The sequence below is a fragment of the Thamnophis sirtalis genome, unplaced genomic scaffold (genome assembly GCF_051295495.1).
Source record: "Thamnophis sirtalis isolate CommonGarterSnake01/CBP01778 unplaced genomic scaffold, rThaSir2_p1.2 scaffold_2, whole genome shotgun sequence".
Lineage (NCBI taxonomy): Eukaryota > Metazoa > Chordata > Lepidosauria > Squamata > Natricidae > Thamnophis > Thamnophis sirtalis.
This window is the reverse complement of record NW_028261382.1, coordinates 20,195,741-20,215,799: the sequence shown is the minus strand read 5'-3', so window position 1 is coordinate 20,215,799 and position 20,059 is coordinate 20,195,741. Positions and strand designations below refer to the sequence as shown.

At 44.0% G+C, this 20,059-nt stretch overlaps 1 protein-coding gene across 3 annotated transcripts in view; it reads left to right on the top strand.

Annotated features, from left to right (window-relative positions):
• The first annotated feature begins 1,940 nt into the window (after window positions 1-1,940).
• Window positions 1,941-20,059, top strand: part of FAM169B (Protein) — a 57,148-nt gene continuing 39,029 nt past the window's right edge. For all 3 annotated transcript variants that reach the window (XM_087704367.1, XM_087704366.1, XM_087704365.1), the window contains exons 1-3: window positions 1,941-2,106; window positions 13,129-13,262; window positions 19,032-19,131. In XM_087704367.1, the coding sequence (XP_087560493.1) occupies window positions 2,064-2,106; window positions 13,129-13,262; window positions 19,032-19,131 (277 nt within the window). In that variant the 5' untranslated portion in view covers window positions 1,941-2,063. The remainder of the gene's footprint in view (window positions 2,107-13,128; window positions 13,263-19,031; window positions 19,132-20,059) is intronic.

Below are 20,059 nucleotides of genomic sequence, written 5' to 3'. Positions count from 1 at the left end.
CTCCCGACCATTGCAGCCTTGCCTGGGTAATAGGATCAAAATTTGGATGCTTGCCAACTGATTCATACTTATGACCGTTGCTGTATCTCGGGGTCATGTGATTTCCCCTTTTGAGCCCTTCCGACAAGTAAAATCCATGGGGAAATTGGATTCATTTAATAACGTTACTAACTTAACTGTGATGATTAACTTACCTGTGGCAAGGAAGGTCGTTGTTGTTAGTTGCGAAGTTGTGTCCAATCCACTGTGACCCCATGGAAAACATTCCTCCAGGCCTTCCTGTCCTCTACTATCCACTGGAGTCCATTTAAGCTCAGGCCTACTGCTTCGGTGACTCCATCCAGCCACCTCATTCTCTGCCATCCCCTTCTTCTTTTGTCCTCCATTGTTCCCAGCATTCCTGGCTCTTCTCCAGCGAGTCCTTCCTTCTCATTAGGTGGCCAAAGTACTTGAGTTTTCTCTTCAGGATCTGGCCTTCTAAAGAGCAGCCAGGGTTGATTTCCTCTAGGACTGACCGGTTGGATCACCTTGCAGTCCAAGGGACTCGCAGGAGAGCAAGGTCGTAAAATGTGGCAAAACTCACTTAACAAATGTTTCACTTAGCAATATAAAATCTGGGCTCACTTGTGAGTCAAGGACTACCTGTATTCCTAGCCTCCCCAATGTAACCAGCCACCCATTTTTTTTGGTCAAGCATGTATTAGATAACAGATATTAGTATAAACATGATTATGAATACATGAAAGGCAGAAGACAGTGGTTGGGTGTTTAGTTTTGGCACTGTGTGCTCTACAAAACTCCACTTTTTGTTTTTGGTTTATATGAGCTACCATTGATGGCTAATGAATGTGGATATTTCAGTGTGAATTCAAACTCGACTTATGGCTGGGAACCTTGTGTTGGAAGAAATGTCCTTCTGGGTTCAGTTCCAACTGGGGAAAACGACACTGGAAACACGGAGGCAGCTTGGAAAGATGGTTTAATGGTGGACAGGATCACACGGCTTGAGCTCCTGACTAGAAAAGGGGGATCACATGATTCCAGATGTTGAGAAGAAGAAAAGAAAATGAGATGCTAAAAGTCCCTGGTTTTATGCCCTCTCTGGCCTTTGATCTTGTATTCTGATTGGTTGTCAGACTCCAATGGGGCCTTGCAGGGGAAACATTGTAGGCTGTGAGTCCACATTGGGGTTGAGCCTTGCTTCTTTCCAGGTTCCCTGTGGTCAGATGGGCAAAGGGTTAATACTATCATGCCTTAATCCCATCACCCTGGAGCTGAGGGGGATATCTTTGTTATGTAGAATAGACCAACCCAGGCTTTTTAGTGGCCCATTGACAAAGGTGGGGGCTATTAAGAGTGAGTCTGATTTTAGAATTTTTTTTATTTTCAAAACAAAAACAACACATAAAATCTTCCTTCTTTACATACTGTAGAAACTGTATCAGTTGGTTACAAAAGGTTTTCGTGCATCTGTTCCACAGTCATCAAGCATAATTCATATTAACTCAAGTATTCTAAAACTCTAAAATAAAAAATAAAATAAGAGTGAGTCTGATTCCTGCCTAAAAACATGTTTCTCCATTTCTTATCCAGGGAAATAGAATATTCTGCCTTTTCCATATTTCTCAGGAGATTTCATTGTTTTAGGAGACGGTGGGTTTTAACGTCCTACACTTGTATGAATTCAGCCCTGGATGAATTGCCATCCGCCGGTTTCCAAGCCCAACGACTGTCCAGGGCTTTAAAAAGTTACGCAACTGCAACACTTGGTTTGCAAACCGTTGTTTACAGCTTAGCGAGCGGGCTGAGCCGGCTGCAACTTGCAAAGCCTGCGCTGAGTGAATCCAGCCGCTCCGCTTCCGCATCCACCAAGCGCTGGAGTTCAGCCAGAGACGGTGCGCAAACGGCCATTGGTTCCGCCTGCTGCCCGGCCCCTCCTGGCGCACCGGCATTCCCGGGCCGGGCGCACGAAAGTGGGGCGGCTCAGCCCCGTCCCCGTTGCGCACGGACTGGCCGAGGGCGGTTCCCGAGCAAGCCCCGAGGGCGGGCAGGAAGGAAGGGCGATGGCGGGGGGCTCTCGCTTGCGCCCGGGGAGAGGCGGTGCCGGTAAGGAACCGGGACCGGTGCAAGGCGACAGAGAGGAGGCCTCTGGCCATACGCAGAATGCAGCCGTCCCCTTCTGCAACGCAAACTCTGCGGGGTTCGGGGAAAGGGTTGGAAGTCCCGCGACGCGGCCCCGGACTTGGGAAGTCGGAGCAAGCAGCCGCTTTGCGCCTTGTCAAACGCGCGCTCGGGGAGTCAGCGGGAAGTGTTGGGGCGCAGTAGGATGGGGCGCAACCGCAACCCTGTCGAGGAGGAGAACCCCAAGGGCAACCGGGGGTCTCAGCCCTGCCTTTGGGAGGAAAGGGCCAAAGGCTGGGGGGAAAGCCATATATATATATAAAATTACATTTTTTTCTTTCCATATACATTCACAAATATACATTCTCGCAGATACTTTTAACATTTATCTGTTGACTTCTAGCCTTTATCACAATCCCCTTAAGAATATAAAAGACACAATTGGGATCACTTTCTTGCCACCCCACATCTCCATCTTATTTTGCAACAACCCTACTCCTTCCTTCTTCCCAACCTCCTCCTTTCCTCCTCTCCTTCCTCTTCCTCCGAGAGAGTCGCTTTATGAGCGTGAAGCTGGAAATGTTACTACTGCTTTATAATGCCTTGGGAAGACCACCCATGACTCGGGAACCCTGCAACTGTCATAAATATAGAAGATGGAATAACAGAGTTGGAAGGGACCTTGGAGGTCTTCTAGTCCAACCCCCTGCTTAGGCAGGAAACCCTACACCACTTCAGACAAATACTTATCCATTGCTTCTTAAAAACTTCCAGTGTTGGAGCATTCACAACTTCTGGAGGCGAGTTGTTCCACTGATTAATTGTTCTATCTTATACTGATCTTACGCTTAGAATGCTGCATGCAGTTTTGATCACCGTATTATGAAAAAGATGTTGAGACTCTTAAGTGCAGAGAAGAGCAACAAAGAGGATTAGGGGGCTGGAGGCTAAAACATATGAAGAACGATTGCAATTGTGTCTGTCTGTCTAGTCTAGGTGAAAAGGACCAAAGGTGACATGATAGCAATGTTCCAAAATTTGAGAGGCTACCACAAAGATGAGAAGGGGGGGGGTCAACTTATTCACCAAAGCACCAGAAGGCAAGAAGAGAAGCAATGGTTGGAAACTAACCAAGGAGAGAAGCAACCTGGAATTAAGAAGAGACTTCCTAACAGTGAGAACAATCAACCAGTGAAACAACTTCCCTCCAGAAGCTCCATCACTGGAGGCTTTTAAGAAGAGACTGGACAGGTATTTGTCTGGAATGTTATAGGGTCTCCTTCTTGAGCAGGCGGTTGGATTAGAAGACCTCCAAGATCCCTCCCAACTTTGTTACTCTATTATTCTGTTATTTTGGATGTGTGTTTCTGAACACCACTACTCACCTTGGCCAAAGCTATGATGAGCAACCCCCAGAGATTAAATCAAAGTCATCAAAACTAGGTTGCATTATGAGGTGTGAAGAGGCCATCATACTAAGCCAGGGTCTCCAACCTTGGACACTTGAAGACTTGTGGACTTCAATTCCCAGAATTCCTCAGCCAGCAAAGCTGGCTGAGGATTCTGGAAATTGAAGTCCACAAGTCTTCAAATGGCCAAGGTTGGACACCCCTGCACTAAGCCACAGAATGGTGGTTTGGACTCCCTCTTTCTGGCTTCAAATATATATTGTTATACATTCTTGTTGAGCTTTCCTTAATGGGAAGGATATACAAAGACTTTTAAGATCTTGATAAAATCAATGTTTATATACTAAGCCAGGAGTATCCAACCTTGGCCACTTTTAAGGTTTGCGAACTTCAACTCCAGAATTCCCCAGCCAGCTATGCTGATTTTATCAAGTTTTTAAAGTTGTCAAGGTTGGACTAACCTCTGCACTTGGGTATAATATTTGAGATATTTTGAGATATTTTATTAATATTTATAGGCCGCCCTTTTCCCCGCGGGGACTCAGGGCGGCTTACATAAAATAGGGAGGGGGGGTATAAACAATAAACATAAAACAATACATAAGAGTAAAATAGTACACAACATTCATTCTTCATTCGGGTGGGGACAGATTGTGATCTTATCCCCAGGCCTGACGGGATAGCCAGATCTTGAGGGCTGTGCGGAAGGTCTGGATGGTGGTGAGGGTACAAATCTCCACGGGGAGATCGTTCCAAAGGGTCGGAGCTGCTACTGAAAAGGCCCTCCTCCGTGTAGTTGCCAGTCGGCACTGACTGGCGGATGGTATTCGGAGGAGGCCCAATCTATGTGATCTTATAGGTCGCAGGGAGGTAATTGGCAGGAGGCGGTCTCTAATAGGGTTAGGATATAATAGGTTGCCTAGTGACTCCAGTTCCTTTTCTAATTTGTGAGGTAGCAGGTTGGATTTGAACCCAGGCCGCTATGGTTTGCTGCATTTAAATGGCCTAAGCCAGTGATAGCTAATCTTTTTGCCCTCTTGTGTCAAAATTGCACTTGCATGCCCATACCACTAATGCAATGCACCCAGCCTCCCTGTGCATGCATGCATGATCTCCCCCATGCTCCCCCTTCCCCTTCACATGTGCGCCCCCCCATGTTGGGCCTAGCAAGCCTCCCTGAAGCCTCCTGAAACCAAAAATGAGGCGCAGGGGAGCACGCCACCTCCCCCACATTCCCCTCTCCCCCTGCACATGCATCTCCCACAGGCACAGCAGAGACCCAAAATTAGCTGGCTGGCGGGAGGCATGCGCGCATGCACGGTGGAGCTTAGCTGGGTAATGGCTTGCATGCCCACAGAGAGGGCTCCACATGCCACCTGTGGCACGCATGCCATAGGTTAGCCATCACGGGGCTAAACCAAGTCCTGGCTTGATTTATAACCCTGCCAAATGTGGTTTGCCATCTTGGATTAATGGCTTAGTGAAGTCCACCACTGAAGGCTTATTCAGCAGAGCTGAAAACAAATCTGGTTTATGGACACAAGCAAATCTTGCCGCAAATCTCTGTTTATTGATGCCCCCCCCCCCATGAAAATGTTGCTTTTGTAATTTACGAAACTAGTTGGGGGGGGGGCAATTTTAGCAAGAGAATATTGCCAGCAACAGATGACAAGTAGCTATGACATTCTCTTTTTCTTCCCCATGAAGAATTTTCATAGAATTTGCTGAAAATGAGTCTATATTTTGGGGGTGATGACGGTAGTAGGGAGATGGTAGAAATAAAAAACCCCAAAATGTTGAATTTCTTGGATCCTGGTGCTTTTTGGTAGAGATGGCGTGGTCGCATTGCTGAATAAATACACATTTGGTAACAATTAAAGGCTTGCCTCCTTTTAAGTAATGTTTATTATGTTGTAAGGGATGTTGTTTAGCAATGTAAAGTTTTCTAAGGGTTTGTGTTTTGGGCCTGATTGTTGTTTTCCCTGCCTTCAGTCCATCTGAAATCTAAAGATAGGGCATTGTTTATGCAAACTTGAAACAATTTTTACTCTGGAATCAAACTTTCATGTGGTTTGTTTTGATTTTCTTAAGATAGTCTGGTAATAATTCCTTTCCCCTCTTTGCCATTTCCTACTTAATCGAATTTTGAAGATCTGTCAGTCTTGTGCAAATCAAAGCCATTTCCTTCCTTTGTTAACAGTTTATTTATTCTTGTTAAAAAAAAAAAAAAACAGGGTATTAAAGCAACCTAAAATTAACTGAGGGGCCTAGAAGTTACATACTGCTAATCCTTGACTTATGACTAAAACCGAACCCAAAATTTTTGTTGCTAAACGAGACATTTGTTACAAGTCAGTTTTGCCCCATTTTATGACCTTTCTTGCCACTATTGTTAAATGAGTCACAGCCGTTGTAAAATGAATCTGGCTTCCACATTGGCTTGTCAGAAGGTCGCAAAAGGTGATCCCATGCGCTTGGGACACTGCAACCGTCATAAATACGAATCAGTTGCCAAGCATCTGAATTTTGATCTGTGACCATGGGGTTGTAAGTGTGAGAAATGGTCATAAATAACTTCCTTCAGTGCTGTTGTAACTTCAAACTGTCACTAAATGAACGGTTGTAAGTCAATGACTACTTCTAATTCTGTTTACAACAGTGTTTTTTGACCTTGGCAACTTTAAGAGGCATGGACTTCAACTCCCAGAATTCCCCAGTCAGCATCCTGGGAATTGAAGTCCACAAGTCTTTAAAGGTTGAAAAAAACATTGATCTGCAAGATAGACACTGATGGATGGCAAGTGTTTTACTTTTTTCTCCTCTGATTCTTTTGTATTCGAATTCTTTGTCAAAAATAAAATAAAATTCAACAAATCTTTTAATGTGATTTGAACCCTGCACTTCTGAACTGGAACTTAAAACATGCATCCCATTTCCGGTTGAATGATTAAGTTCTTTATTTTATACTTACTTTATTAAAACGTGGTTTATTGGTTCACTGCAGAAATCACAATTGGCTGGTACACAATGTATAGTGAGCCGTAAATTTATGTTTTCATACCACAGTGGTTGGTTTCTGGCTTAGCAAGCCGTAAGAAGAACTAAATTATGGGTAGTAAAATCATGAATTTAGCCTTTGCTTCTTGTACCGATTCACTGTATGCATTTTATACTCTTGGCCTCATGGTGAAAAGTAGAAATATCAGTAGAATTTTTTCCAAATTTCCATGACATTTTTTCCACGATACATCTGACCATTAATGGTGTATTAATGTACTTAGAGTGTATAATGTATATATAGTGTATAATGTAATTCTACTTTTGATTTTTTCCCCCCACATTTTCAGTCTGATCAGATTTATAATCTGTTTTTATTACTTTCTATTTTTTTTTATTCGGGGTGATAGCAGCATTCTTTTCCTCAACTGGTTTTATTTTATAAAATGAATACCCAACTGTAGCGTTTGATTTTTTTAAAAATACAGGTAGTCCTCAACTTAATGACCAAAATTGACCCCAAAATTTCTGTTGCTAAGTGAGAATCACTGCAGTTGTTAGTGATACAGTTGTTAAGTGAATCTGGCTTCCCCATTGACTTTCTTATAAAATTACATGGACAGAGTCTTGCAATTTTGAAAGTGCAAACTTCCTCCCCCTTCCTTTTCTGTCTGAGAAACTAGGGAGGGTCTCTTCTGAGCCTCCTTCCCCTCCTCCCATTATGCAGCTGTGGGCCATGCTGTCTCTTCTCTGACTGTTATTTTGGCTGGCCTTTTTGCCCAGTATCCCAAGGTCTTACTCACCTACCACTGCAATCCCTCATTCTCTTTCAGCCTACTTCCCATCCCCAGAAGTTGTACCATCCTCTGGCTGTTGAACTATCTCCAGATTGTGAGATATAAGTCTGTCATCTGCACCTCTATAACCAGGGGTGGGATTCAAATAATTTAACAACCGGTTCTCTGCCTTAATGATTTATTCCAACAACCAATTCACCAAACTGCTCAACCGATTCTCCCGAAGTGGTGCGGACTGGCTGAATCCCACCATTGTCTATAACTGTCTGGTTTGGCTCTGCAACCCAACAAGACAGACACAGACTTCAGAGGAAAATTAGAACTGCAGAAAAAACAATTACTACCAACCTGCCTTCCATTGTGGAGCTGGACATTGCAGGAGTCAAAAAGAGGGCTGTGAAAATATCTACAGACCCCTCACATCCTGGACATAAATTGTCTCAACTCCTACCCTCAAAACGAAGCTATAGAGCACACCAGAACAACTAGACATAGGGACAGTTTTTTCCCTGAATGCCATCACTCTGCTAAACAAATAATTCCTTCAACACTGTCAAACCATTCACTAAGGCTGCACGACTATTAATCTTCTCATCTTCCTATCACCCATCTCCTCCCACTTATAACTGTATACTAAGTTTGTTGCTTGCATTCTTACAATTTATATTGATTGTTTCCTAGTATGATTTGGTTGCTCATTTGTACCCTATGACTATGCGATGTCCCTGTGATCAGCAGAACGTAGACTTCCTGTTCACTGTCTCTCCGGGATGGTTTAGGTCCGATTGGACCACCCAGCAAGAAAAAGTATTGGTGGCGATCTCAGAGCATTGAGATCGGGTGACCATTTCGTAGCGACATAGGCTCCTCCTCCCACCCATCGCTTTGTTAATAACCCTTGCAGATTGTTTTTAAAACCACTCCGGGTTTATTGCAACTTTCCAACCAGAAGATCCTTATATATGAATCACTTTAAAAAAAAAAGTAATTCAACCTGGTAAATTCAGAAAGGTTTTATTCTCTACAGCTCCTATGTATGTATGTATGTATGTATGTATGTATGTATGTATGTATGTATGTATGTATGTATGTGAAACCTTTGTGGAAATGAGAAATTCGAAAAGTAAGACTGGCAGTTATTAAACAAAGGGACTTTCATTTTGTAATGGCTAGAATTCCTTCCATTTTTGGTCACCTGTCTGGCTGATATATTAAGTGCTTAGACAGAGTAATAGGATTGGAAAGGACCTTGCAGGAGACCCTACACCATTTTTGACAGATGGGAGTCCAGTCTCTTCTTGAAAGCTTCCAGGGATGAAGCTCCCACAACCTCTGAAGGCAACTTCTCTTCCACGGGTTGATTGTTCTCACTGTCAGAAAATTCCTCCTTATTTCTAGGTTGAATCTCTCCTTGATCAGTTTCCATCCATTATTCCTTGTCTGGCCTTCGGGTGCTTTGGAAAATAGCTTCACTCCTTCTTCTCTGTGGCAGCCCCTCAAATATTGGAAGACTGCTATCATGTCTCCCCTGGTCCTTCTCTTCACTAGACTAGCCACGCCCAGTTCCTGCAACCGTCCATCGTATTGTATTGTTCTGCCTCAACAAAATACTGCACAGCTAGTCCTTGCCTTGTGGCCACAATTGAGCCCAACATTTCTGCTGCTAAGCAAGACAGTAGTTAAGTGAGATTTGCCCCATTTTGTGACCTTTCTTGTCACCCTTCTGGAGTCAATCCCTGCAGTTGTTAAATTAATAACACGGTTGTTAAGTGAATCTGGCTTCCCCATTGACTTTGCTTATCAGAAGGTCGCAAAAGCGGGATCACAAGACCCCGGGACACTGCAACCGTCATAAATAGATGCCAATTTGCAACTGTCTGAATTTTGATCATGTGACTATGGGGATGCTGCAATAGCAACATCACTTAGACTTATATACCCCTTCACAGTGATTTACAACCCACAGAGTCAAGAGTCCTCTTTGCCCCCAACAATCTGGGTCCTCATTTTACCCACCTTGGAAGGATGGAAGGCTGAGTCAACCTTGAGCCTGGTGAGGTTCGAACTGCCAAATTGCAGGCAGCCAGCGGGCAGCAAAAGCAGCCTGCAGTTCTGCACTCTAACCACTGTGCCACCACGGCTCTTGTTCCTCTTATAATGAAAATAGCAATAGCCCTTAGACTTATATACCACTTTTCAGTGCTTTACAGCCCTCTAAGTGGTTTATAGATTCAGAGTCCTCTTTGCCCCCAACAATCTGGGTCCTCATTTTACCCACTTTGGAAGGATGGAAGGCTGAGTCAGTCTTGAGCCTGGTGAGATTTGAACTGCCAAATTGCAGGCAGCCGGCAGTCAGCAGTAGTAGCCTGCAGTACTGCACTCTAACCACTGCACCACCATGGCTCTGTGGTGCAGTGGTCATAAGTGTGAAAAACGATCAAGGGCGGTTCAGTGGCTAAGACGCTGAGCTTATCGATCAGAAAGGTCGGCAGTTCGACAGTTCAAATCCCTAACGCTATGTAATGGCGTGCACTCCCGTTACTTGTCCCAGCTTCTGCCAACCTAGCAGTTCAGAAGCACATAAAAATGCAAGAAGAAAAATAGGGACCAACATTGGTGGGAAGGGAACAGCATTCCGTGCACCTTCAGTGTTTAGTCATGCCAGCCACATGACCACCAAGACGTCTTCGGACAGCGCTGACTCTTCGGCTTTGAAACAGAGATGAGCACCACCCCCTAGAGTCGGTAACAACTAGCACATATGTGCGAGGGGAACCTTTACCTTTACAGTTACAAGATTCTCTTCCCCCCCGCCACCAGCATGGCTGAAATGTTTGCTTTCATCCAGCTATATTTCACAAAATGTGAATGCAATTCTTGGATTTTGGGGTGCAGCTTTACACATTGAAGATATTTGGCTGGCAAGAATTTTTTAAAAAATGTTTCCAGTTCAGAGTTTTCCCTGTGATGCTTTCTGTCTCTTGAGGTAGATCGCTCTCTGCCATAGGTCAAAGGAATGACGCTAGAGAAGGCTTGTTAGTTGGACGTCTCTGGAATTTTAAAGCGAATTTTGAGTTCTTGGAAGTGTTTTTATGAGAATGAGAAATACTCCGTCTATGATTCAAGCATTACTGGGAAGGAAGACCATGTACTGTGTGGAATGCCTTGTCTGTCACTGGGGATGGAAGCAAAACCTATGTGCTTTGTCAACTTCCATCGCTACATAAAGATGTTAAAAATAAGATTGCTGTTAATCCTAGAGGGCATTCTTCCACTCGCTAATATGTCAGCATGTTGAGTAATAACGATATCTCCTTCGTAGAGTAGGTACCCTTTACCTTATTTGGTCGCCCGAAGGATGGTGGCAGGAACTGGGGATGTCTAGACTAATGAAAAGAAGGATTAGGGAGATATGATAGCAGCATTCCAATATTTGAGTGGTTGCAAGCAATGGATGGAAACTCATCAAGGAGGGAAGAACTAAGGAGAAAATTCCTAACAGTGAGAACAATTAACCAATGGAATGGCTTGCTTTCAGAAATTGTGGGAGCTCCAAATCTGGAGGCTTCTAAGAAGAGACTGGACAGCCACTTGTCTGAAATGTATAGGGTCTCCTGCTTGAGCAGGGAGTTAGAATAACAGAGTTGGAAGGGACCTTGGAGGTCTTCTAGTCCAACCCCCTGCTTAGGCAGGAAACCCTACACCACTTCAGACAAATACTTATCCAATCGCTTCTTAAAAACTTCCAGTGTTGGAGCATTCACAACTTCTGGAGGCGAGTTGTTCCACTGATTAATTGTTCTATCTTATACTGATCTTACGCTTAGAATGTTGCATGCAGTTTTGGTCACCGTATTATGAAAAAGATGTTGAGACTCTTAAGTGCAGAGAAGAGCAACAAAGGCAAGCTGTTCCACTGGTTAATTGTTCTAATTGTCGGGAAATTTCTCCTTAATTCTAAGTTCCTTCTGTCCTTGATTAGTTTCCACCCATTGCTTCTTGTCCTGCCTTCTGGTGCTTTGGAGAATAGTTTGACTCCCTCATCTTTGTGGCAGCCCCTGGGATATCGGAAGACTGCTATCATATCTCTCCTAGTCCTTCTTTTCATTAAACTAGACATACCCAGTTCTTGCAGCTGTTCTTCATATGTTTTAGCCTCCAGTCCCCTAATCATCTTTGTTGCTCTTCTCTGCACTCTCGAGACCTCCAAGATCCAAGACTAAATGACTAGGTCCCTTCCAACTCCATTATTCTATCTTCTACATTCAGATTTGATTAGTACCTATGTAGACATTTTAGAGCGATAAAGAAGGTACAATAAACCTCAATTTAATGGAGCCCATCTTGTGGATTTTGAATGCAAATCTGAACACACACAGTATTCTTTCACCCATCTGCCAAATCCCATTTGCCGTTCTATGCTTGGATAGAATAGATAAAATATACATCTGTAAAATCTCATTCCCGCTTTTACATATGCATGGAATGCATGAGCTATATGCAAAGTAAGCATGCATAAAATCCCATTGCCGGAATGCATATTATAATAACATTAGAGCATGGAAAATCCCATTTGAATGAATGGACTTTCTGTTTTTTAATAGGCATCTCTTCCCCCATTGGGGCATTACCTTCCAAATTGACAATCTTGCATTTTAGTCTCCAGGCCTCATCTTAGTTGTTCTCTGAACTTTTTTCGAAGTCTCAACATCCTTTTTTAAAATAGACCATCAGTTACATTTTACTGGAAGACCCATTTGGGTTTTCAAAAAAAAAAAAAATCCACTAATAGCTGGCGTAAGGGTTGATGAGCTGTGGCATCCATGTCTGTTGTGACTCAGCAGAAGCTTGCTGTGAGTTGCATCAGGATGCAGGAATAATGAGCAGCTGTTGCTTGTTAGGGTCGTCTTCTGCAGATAAAAGACGGATGGTGCCACGCCTTAGTTGCAGAAGTCAACGTTTGTCGTTTGTGGTTCATCGTTTGTTTGTTCGTGAGTTCAGTTTCAAGATTCAAAGAGGCACTTGGATAAGTGATTTGCTTTCTGTAAACCTGGTTTACTGTAAGAGCTTTTTGTTTTTGCTTTTGCTGTGTAACTTTTTGCCAGAGACTTTATCTACGTTTATTTTTGGGCTCACAGCCAGCTTGAGCCAGGACTGATAAAGATATTTCCTTTGAAGTTTGGTCTGGCTGTCGTCTGTGAACGAGCGAAGAGTGGGGTCAGAACACATGTCTATTGCTAATATCAAAGCCCACCCAAAGTCTACATGGCTGGTGGTCAGAGTTGGAGGTAAGCTTGTAACAGAGATTGGTCATTTATCATTTTCCCAAGAAAAGTCCAAGGTAGAAAGAACTAAGGAGAAATTTCCTGACAGTGAGAACGATCAATCAGTAGAACGGTTTACCTTGTGGGTACTCTATCACTGGAGGTTTTTAAGAAGAGAATGGACAGCTATTTGCTCAGAATAGTATAAAGTCTCCTGCCTTGAGCAGAAGGTTGGTCTAGAAGACCTCCAAGGTCCCTTCCAGATTTACGATTCAATGATCTGTAGTTTTGTACTGTTTTGTAGGCATGTAGCACATATAACTCAAATTACTGAATTAGCTCCTTTTGGGGAAATTACACAATACATTCCGCCATAAAATGCACTGTGTTTGAACAGTGTGCTAGATACAAATCATGGTGTAAAAAAGTGTGGGATTTTGATCATCTTGGCATTTTTTGCTCACACAGCAGGCCCCTTTGGGGACCCGAATTTAAGCAACCTGCCTCAAGGTTGACCCTTAATATTCTTCCTTCTCCCAGATAGTCTTTTTCTGGTGGACATTAAAGATGAAAATCTGGAGAATCTGGAAACAGGGCTTTGCAACAACCAGGCCAAACGTATGGAAGAAGCCTTATCTGCCGCTGAAGATCTCTCTGTTCCAGGCCAAAAGAATGTAAGTATACCTCATTCTTTATAGATCAAAGCATCCGTACTGTTTCCTCCTGCTGTGTTCCTCCCCACAGGAACTGTGCGAGATAGAATGAGCTGTCCCTAGGTCAACTGTTGACTTTTGGAGTCTTCCCACCCTACATCCTACATCTTATCTCTAGCTATGTTGAGTCGAACAGATCATAGAACATAGAACGTGGAATAATAGGGTTGAAAGAGAGCTTGGAGGTCTTCTACTTCAACCCCTGCCCACGGCAAGAGACTCTATACCATTCAGGAGTTTCTTTGGACGTGATGGGATGGATGCACGTAATCATAGAAACCATAGAAAGATCAACGTTGACATCGGCATCATCCAAGGGTAATCTCCAGGTATGCAAGATTCTCCGTAATTCCAGATTGCTTCCCTCTTTGATTGGAAAATAATCAAAGAGGGAAACAACTTGGAATTGAGGAGAAACTTCCTAACATTGAGGGCAATTAAGAAGTGGAACAGCTTGCCTCCAGAAATCACGGGTGCTCCATCACTGGGGTTTTTAAGAAGAAATTGGACAGTCACTTATCTGAAATGGTATAGGTTCTCCTGCTTGAGCAGGGGGATGGACTAGAAGACCTCCAAAGTCCTACCAGCCGTGCTCTGCTCTATTCTGCCCTGTTCTGTTCTGTTGTGTTCCGTTCCATATTCCGTTCCATTCCGTAAAGATACCATGTCATCTGTTACTTTGGAAAGAAAGCAAAGAGGAACAAAGACAGCAGAAAGCAGATGATGGTTGGTTGATGCACAAGCTAGATAGTGATTGTGGGCAACAAATTTTATGCTGGTAGAGCTTTCTGCTGATGCGAGGATGGGTGGATAGTCCTTCAACGCAGTCATGTGAAGCAGCAGAACGTTGGCGATATTGTTGATATTGTCACTGTTGTTCAAGATAAGATAATATTGGGAGCCCTTGACTTAACCACTACAATTGAGCCCAAAACGTCAACCTAGAAATAAGGAGAAATTTCCTGACAGTGAGAACAATGAACCAGTGGAACGGCTTGTCTTCAGAAGTCGTAGGTGCTCCATAAATGGAGGATTTTAACAAGAGGCTTGACAGAAACTTGTCTGGAATGATATAGGGTCTCCTGCTCCAGCAGGGGGATGGACTAGAAGACCTCCAAGGACCCTCCCCACTCTATTATTATTCTCTGAGGTGTTTTCCAAAGCATCTGGATTTGTCAAGTGGGAAAAACACGACTGTTTGTGAAAAACCTGAGCCGTTACCCCAGAATGCGCACAGGCCCATCGGTTTGGGCTGATGCTGATCTAGGAGAAGAATTTGCATTGTAAATAGAAAGTTCTTACTGCATGTTCTTTGACTGCTTGGATGCAGTTGGTTTCCTTTCGGTATACCAGAGGTTTTTTATTTGTTTTTTTTCCAGCAAATTCAGTATTTTAGGATGTATCATGTTGTCATGGAAAATGTAAACCCACATGGCTTGATGGAGAAGAGATTAAAAAACGCTGTCCGTTTGTTCTTGCCCTACAAGCCATCCCCAGCTGAAGACAGAGAGAGAGAGAGAGAGAGGGAGGGAGGGAGGGAGGGAGGGAGGGAGAGAGAGAGAGAGAGAGAGAGAGAGAGAGAGAGAGAGAGAGAGAGAGAGAGAGAGAGAGAGAAGCAAGCAAAGGCTTCAAAGGGTCTTTGAACAGCAGCAACAGAAGAACAGCAAATAGACATTGGGGTTTTGAGCAGATACAGATAGATTAACAGACTTGGAAGGGACCTAGTAGGTCATCTAGTCCAACCCCCAAGCAGGAGACCCTACATCATTTTTGACATAAAGCAGTCCAATCTCTTCTTGAAAGCTTCCAGTGATGAAACTTCCACAACTTCTGAAGGCAACTTCTGTTCCATGGGTTGATTGTTCTCACTGGCAGAAAATTCCTCCTTATTCCCAGGTTGAATCTCTCCTTGTTCAGTTTCCATCCATTATTTCTTGTCTGGCCTTCGGGTGCTCTGGAGTATAGCTTGACCCTCTCCGCTCTGTGGCAGCCCCTCAAATATTGGAAGACTGCTCTCCTGTCTCCCCTGGTCCTTCTCTTCACTAGACTAGTCATGCCTGGTTCCTGCAACTGTTCATCATATGTTTTAGCCTTCAGTCCCCTAATCATCCTGGTTGCTCTTCTCTGCATTTTTTCTAGAGCTTCAACATCTTTTTTATAGTGTAGTGACCAAAACTGGATGCAACAGGAGCAACAGAACAGGAAGTAGAAATCGGGGCTTTGAACAATTTGAGTTTCCACTCAAACCCCTTCTCTAGTTATGCAAAACCCATGTTGGACACCCGGTCCTGAGTTTTTGCATAAGTGAGAGAAGAGTCAGCTTTGCATAAAATACACATCGATTGCCCCCTGGTGCCCAAGAAGCATAGTTGCTTCCCTGGGCTAAATCAAAAACAGGAAGCGAGGTTTGGAAACGAAAGAAAACGGGAAGAGGGTAGCTCTCCCTGTTGAACTTCCATGCAGAGTTGAGGGAGAGCCAAGAGCTTAGCATGTTGAGTGACACTGCAAACTTTACAACAGTTTAGGTAGTCCTCGATGTATGACCACCGTTGGGACCATCCTTTCTGTTGTTAAGGAAAAGTGGTTGTTTAGCGAGTCAGGCTGATGTTACGACCTTCTTTGCCACGGTTCTTAAGTGCCACTTTACACTGGTTAGGTGGCCTGTGCAATTGTTAAGCAAATTTGGCTTCCTTGGTAGGAAGCCGGCTGTTCTGACCCAGCTCTCCAAACATGACAAAGTCTCTGAATTGAACTCAAAAGATCCCTTTATTAGAAGTGCCGGCCGTTCTGGAAAAAAGTTTCTCTCTCACCGCAGGCTAACAAGTCCGTCTGGCTGGAAGATGAATAGTTGTCTGCAGCATCTATTCATCTCCACCCCCTGCCTTTTTTCCCCAGAGCTATGGTGGGGCCTCGCTAGCAGCAGTGGCTCTTCCATCCCAAGGACCGGCCAATTGATTTCCACTACTCTCCTCTCCTCTGCCTTCTGCGCATCTCCATGTCAGACACTGGACCCAGCTGTTCTTCCTCTTCCTCATCAGCCACCTCTAGATCTGGAGGCTATTGACTTTCCGTCTGAGGGCTGATGGATGGCCAGGCTCTGCCCCACCCTCTCCCTCCCTCCCTCCCTTCCTTCCCCCCCTCTCTCTCTGCCAGCTCCATTCCCTCTTCCCCCTAAGAGCTTTCAGGTTGCTTTGATGCTGATCCTAACTCCCATGCCTCCTCCTCCTCCTCTGATTTGGCTGCTGAAGGGGCCGGCAGCCGACAGGCCACAACACCGGCTGGGAAATACACAAATGGCAATCTTGTGACTTTAGTACAGTGCAACAATCCTAACTAAGTACGTGCCAGTACATCCCCCAAACTTGGAGATGCTGTTGTGGCCTGCCAGCGGCCAGTAGATTTGGCAGCAGAGTCGGACAGTGAGGAGGTTGGGGAGGAACCTGGGCCAGTCCTGGAGTCTGGGGAAGGCTCGGATGAGGGCTCTGTGTCGGAGACAGAGGGGATCAAGGCCATCTGAAGATTCTCAGCTGCCTTCAGAACATCAGTGAGGCAGAAGAACAGCTGGAGCCTGTTCCCAGTGTGCGCATGCGCAGAGCTGCCAGAGGAAGGGAACAGCTAAAGAACAGGGGTTGACTTGGGAGTAAAGCCACAGATGAACAGTGAATGGCCCCTCCCATAGGAAATAAAAGAGGAGCGAAAGGGGAGTGGGCATTTGAAGGAAACAATTTGTTGGTTCATTCATTAGTTTCAGGAGTGTGAAGATCTGTCTGTGAATCTCAGAGACTCTGTGCCTAGTCTTTCCTTGCACAGCACCTCATTTGGAAAATATTTACATGGCAGCTTTCCAAGCTAGATAAGGTCTGTGGTCATAAATTCACCTTCAAAAGACTTTTTGCCAGGCCTTTGCTGAATGTGAATGGGAGGAAGTCACATTCGTTCAATAAAAGGGGTTTTGTCGGGACCAGGACTCTGCCTCGTGCTTTTTGGGGAAGCCTAGGTCAGAACAGATGCAGTGATAGTCATAAGTGTGAGAACCAGTCGTAAGTCACTGTTTGCAGTGCCGTGGTACCTTTGCATGGTCACTGAATGAATGGCTGTAAGTCCATCTGTAGTCACAGGGTGGAATTTGGAGATAAACAGAGAAATTCTCCACAGTTTTCCAGCTTCACAGGCTGCAATTTGCTTTGGATCTGGATTAGGCACATTTACTGGAGCTTCCTGGCTCAGCAAACAGAAGTGTCAAAAATCAATCATTGGCATGAAAGATCTTTTCCCTCCACCTTGGTCTAGGTACTTGAAGTCTGTATGAATTTGAATTAAATTAGAATGAAAATATAAAGGCTGCAATCACAAAGGCAGAGAAAATTGGGTGCCTGGATGGTTTGAGAAATGTTGCGTTGAAAAGCCCTGTTACTTTTGTGAGGGTTTTTTGTTTGTTTGTTTGCAACAAGATTTCAGTGGAGGAATCGTGTTTTATCATTTCCATCCATTGTTTACATGAAGTGAAACCCACAGATCAACATTTTCAAGATGTATCATTGTTCAGGTTCATTGTTCAGGTTGAGTAAAAGCATGGTTGCTTAATCCAATTTTTTATTAACTTAGTTATCCAGGGTAACTTTTGTCAGCAGCCACCCTCCGGTAACCTGGCTATATCCAGTAGATGGAGAGATGGAGAGGGAGGGAGGGAGAGAGGGACGGAGAGAGAGAGAGAGAGAGAGAGAGAGAGAGAGAGATCTATAGATAGATAGATAGATAGATAGATAGATAGATAGATAGATAGATAGATAGATAGATAGATAGATTGATAGATTGATAGATTGATGATAAAGGGATAGAGAGATGGATAGAGTGATAGAGAAATAGCTAGAAAGATGCTAATAGATAGAACCCTCACCTGCGCCAAATGAAAGAAGTGGCTCATGGACTTCGGTTCTCCTAATCCTTTCCTTCCTTTCCTTCCCTCCTTCCCAACAGGTTGCTTCCCACAACAAACAAATATTGGAAACTGTAATTTGTTTAGAAAACAGACATTCTGCCCATTCCTTTAGCAGTTCTAGGGAGTTCCAAACCAACAACATCACCCTTTTCTAAAACCCTGAATTGATGTAATAGCAATACACCTTTTCCCATATTTGGAAAATCGATACCCTTTCCAAAACTGAATTCCAAATTGAGTGCTTCATAGGGTGGCCCAAAATATTGTACAGAAGCAAAAAAGAAAAGAAAAGAAAAAGCCAGTATTAAAATGTCATTGATAGAAAAGACATTTTAGAAAATTTAAATAGCATTCAGAATAGAATAACAGAGTTGGAAGGGACCTTGGAGGTCTTCTAGTCCAACCCCCTGCTTAGGCAGGAAATCCTACACCACTTCAGACAAATGGTTATCCAACATCTTCTTAAAAACTTCCAGTGTTGGAGCATTTACAACTGCAGGAGGCAAGTTGTTCTACTGAGTAATTGTTCTAACTGTTAGGAAATTTCTTTTTAGTCCCAGGTTGCTTCTCTCCTTGATTAGTTTCCACCCATTGCTTCTTGACCTGCCCTCAGGTGCCTTGGAGAATAGCTTAACCCTCAGATATTGGAACACTCCTATCATGTCACCCCTAGTGCTTTTTTTCATTAAATTAGATTTTCATTAAAAGTTTCCTGTGTTATAATTCTTGTTTTTGTTTTCGTAACTAGTCCACTTTGAGAACAGGAACATAAATATTCTCTTTGATTACAGATTAAAGTGGAGGCTTCGTCGATGAGTTTCCTTCCTCTGTGCAGAGATGACAGTGAATGCTGCCTCCTGGTACTCACTGACCCCCAAGATAAGAACAAAGGTTAGTAAATAGATTGCTTCTCTCCCCCCCCCCCCAATCCTCTCTTTTATTTCAGCATGGCTCTGAATGATCAGATGCACAAAACAGAATTTGACACCTGGGATGTGGGCATATGGAAAAGCATTTGGGAATTCTGTGCCAGCTACTCTGGGCACAGAGGAAGGGTGGGAGAGGAATAGAACTTGGCTTCTAAATGGAAAACACTGCGAGGAGTGACTTCCCTGAGAACCTGTCTGCTCTTCTCATCAAAATGACATTTTGAGTACTCCACAGGAATTTTTGTGACCAAATAGCAAATAGATCTTGCAACAAAATGTTGTGGCATCAGCATTCTAAATTCAGATTTCAGAGATGAAAACAGAACAAAGAACGGTTGTAGCAACTGAGTACGGCTAGTCTAGAGAGAAGAAGGACTAGGGGGGGTGACATGATTCCAGTATTTGAGGGGCTGCCACGAAGAAGGGGTCAACCTATTATCTAAAGCAGTGGTCTCCAACCTTGGCAACTTTAAGACCTGTGGACTTCAACTCCCAGAGTTCCTCAGCCAGCAAAGCAACCTAGAACTAAGGAGAAATTTCCTGACAGTTAGAACAATTAATCAACTACTTGCCTTCAGAAGTTGTGAATGTTGCTCCAACACTGGAAGTTTCTAAGAAGAGTTTGGATAACCATTTGTCTGAAATGGTAGAGAGCAGTGATGGCAAACCTTTTTTGGCACCGAGTGCCAAAATGGAAGCGTGCACACTCGTCACAACCAAGAAGAGGAGCTGCCCAGGTGGCATGTGCGCTCCGAAAAATGAACTTCTGGTTTCCAGCACATGCAAGCGCACCAGCCAGCTAGGCTTCTGGTTACTGGTGCGTATGCACATGTGACCAGCAGCTAGCCAGTGCACATGCTCGCACTGGAAAACGGAAGACCAGATCTTCC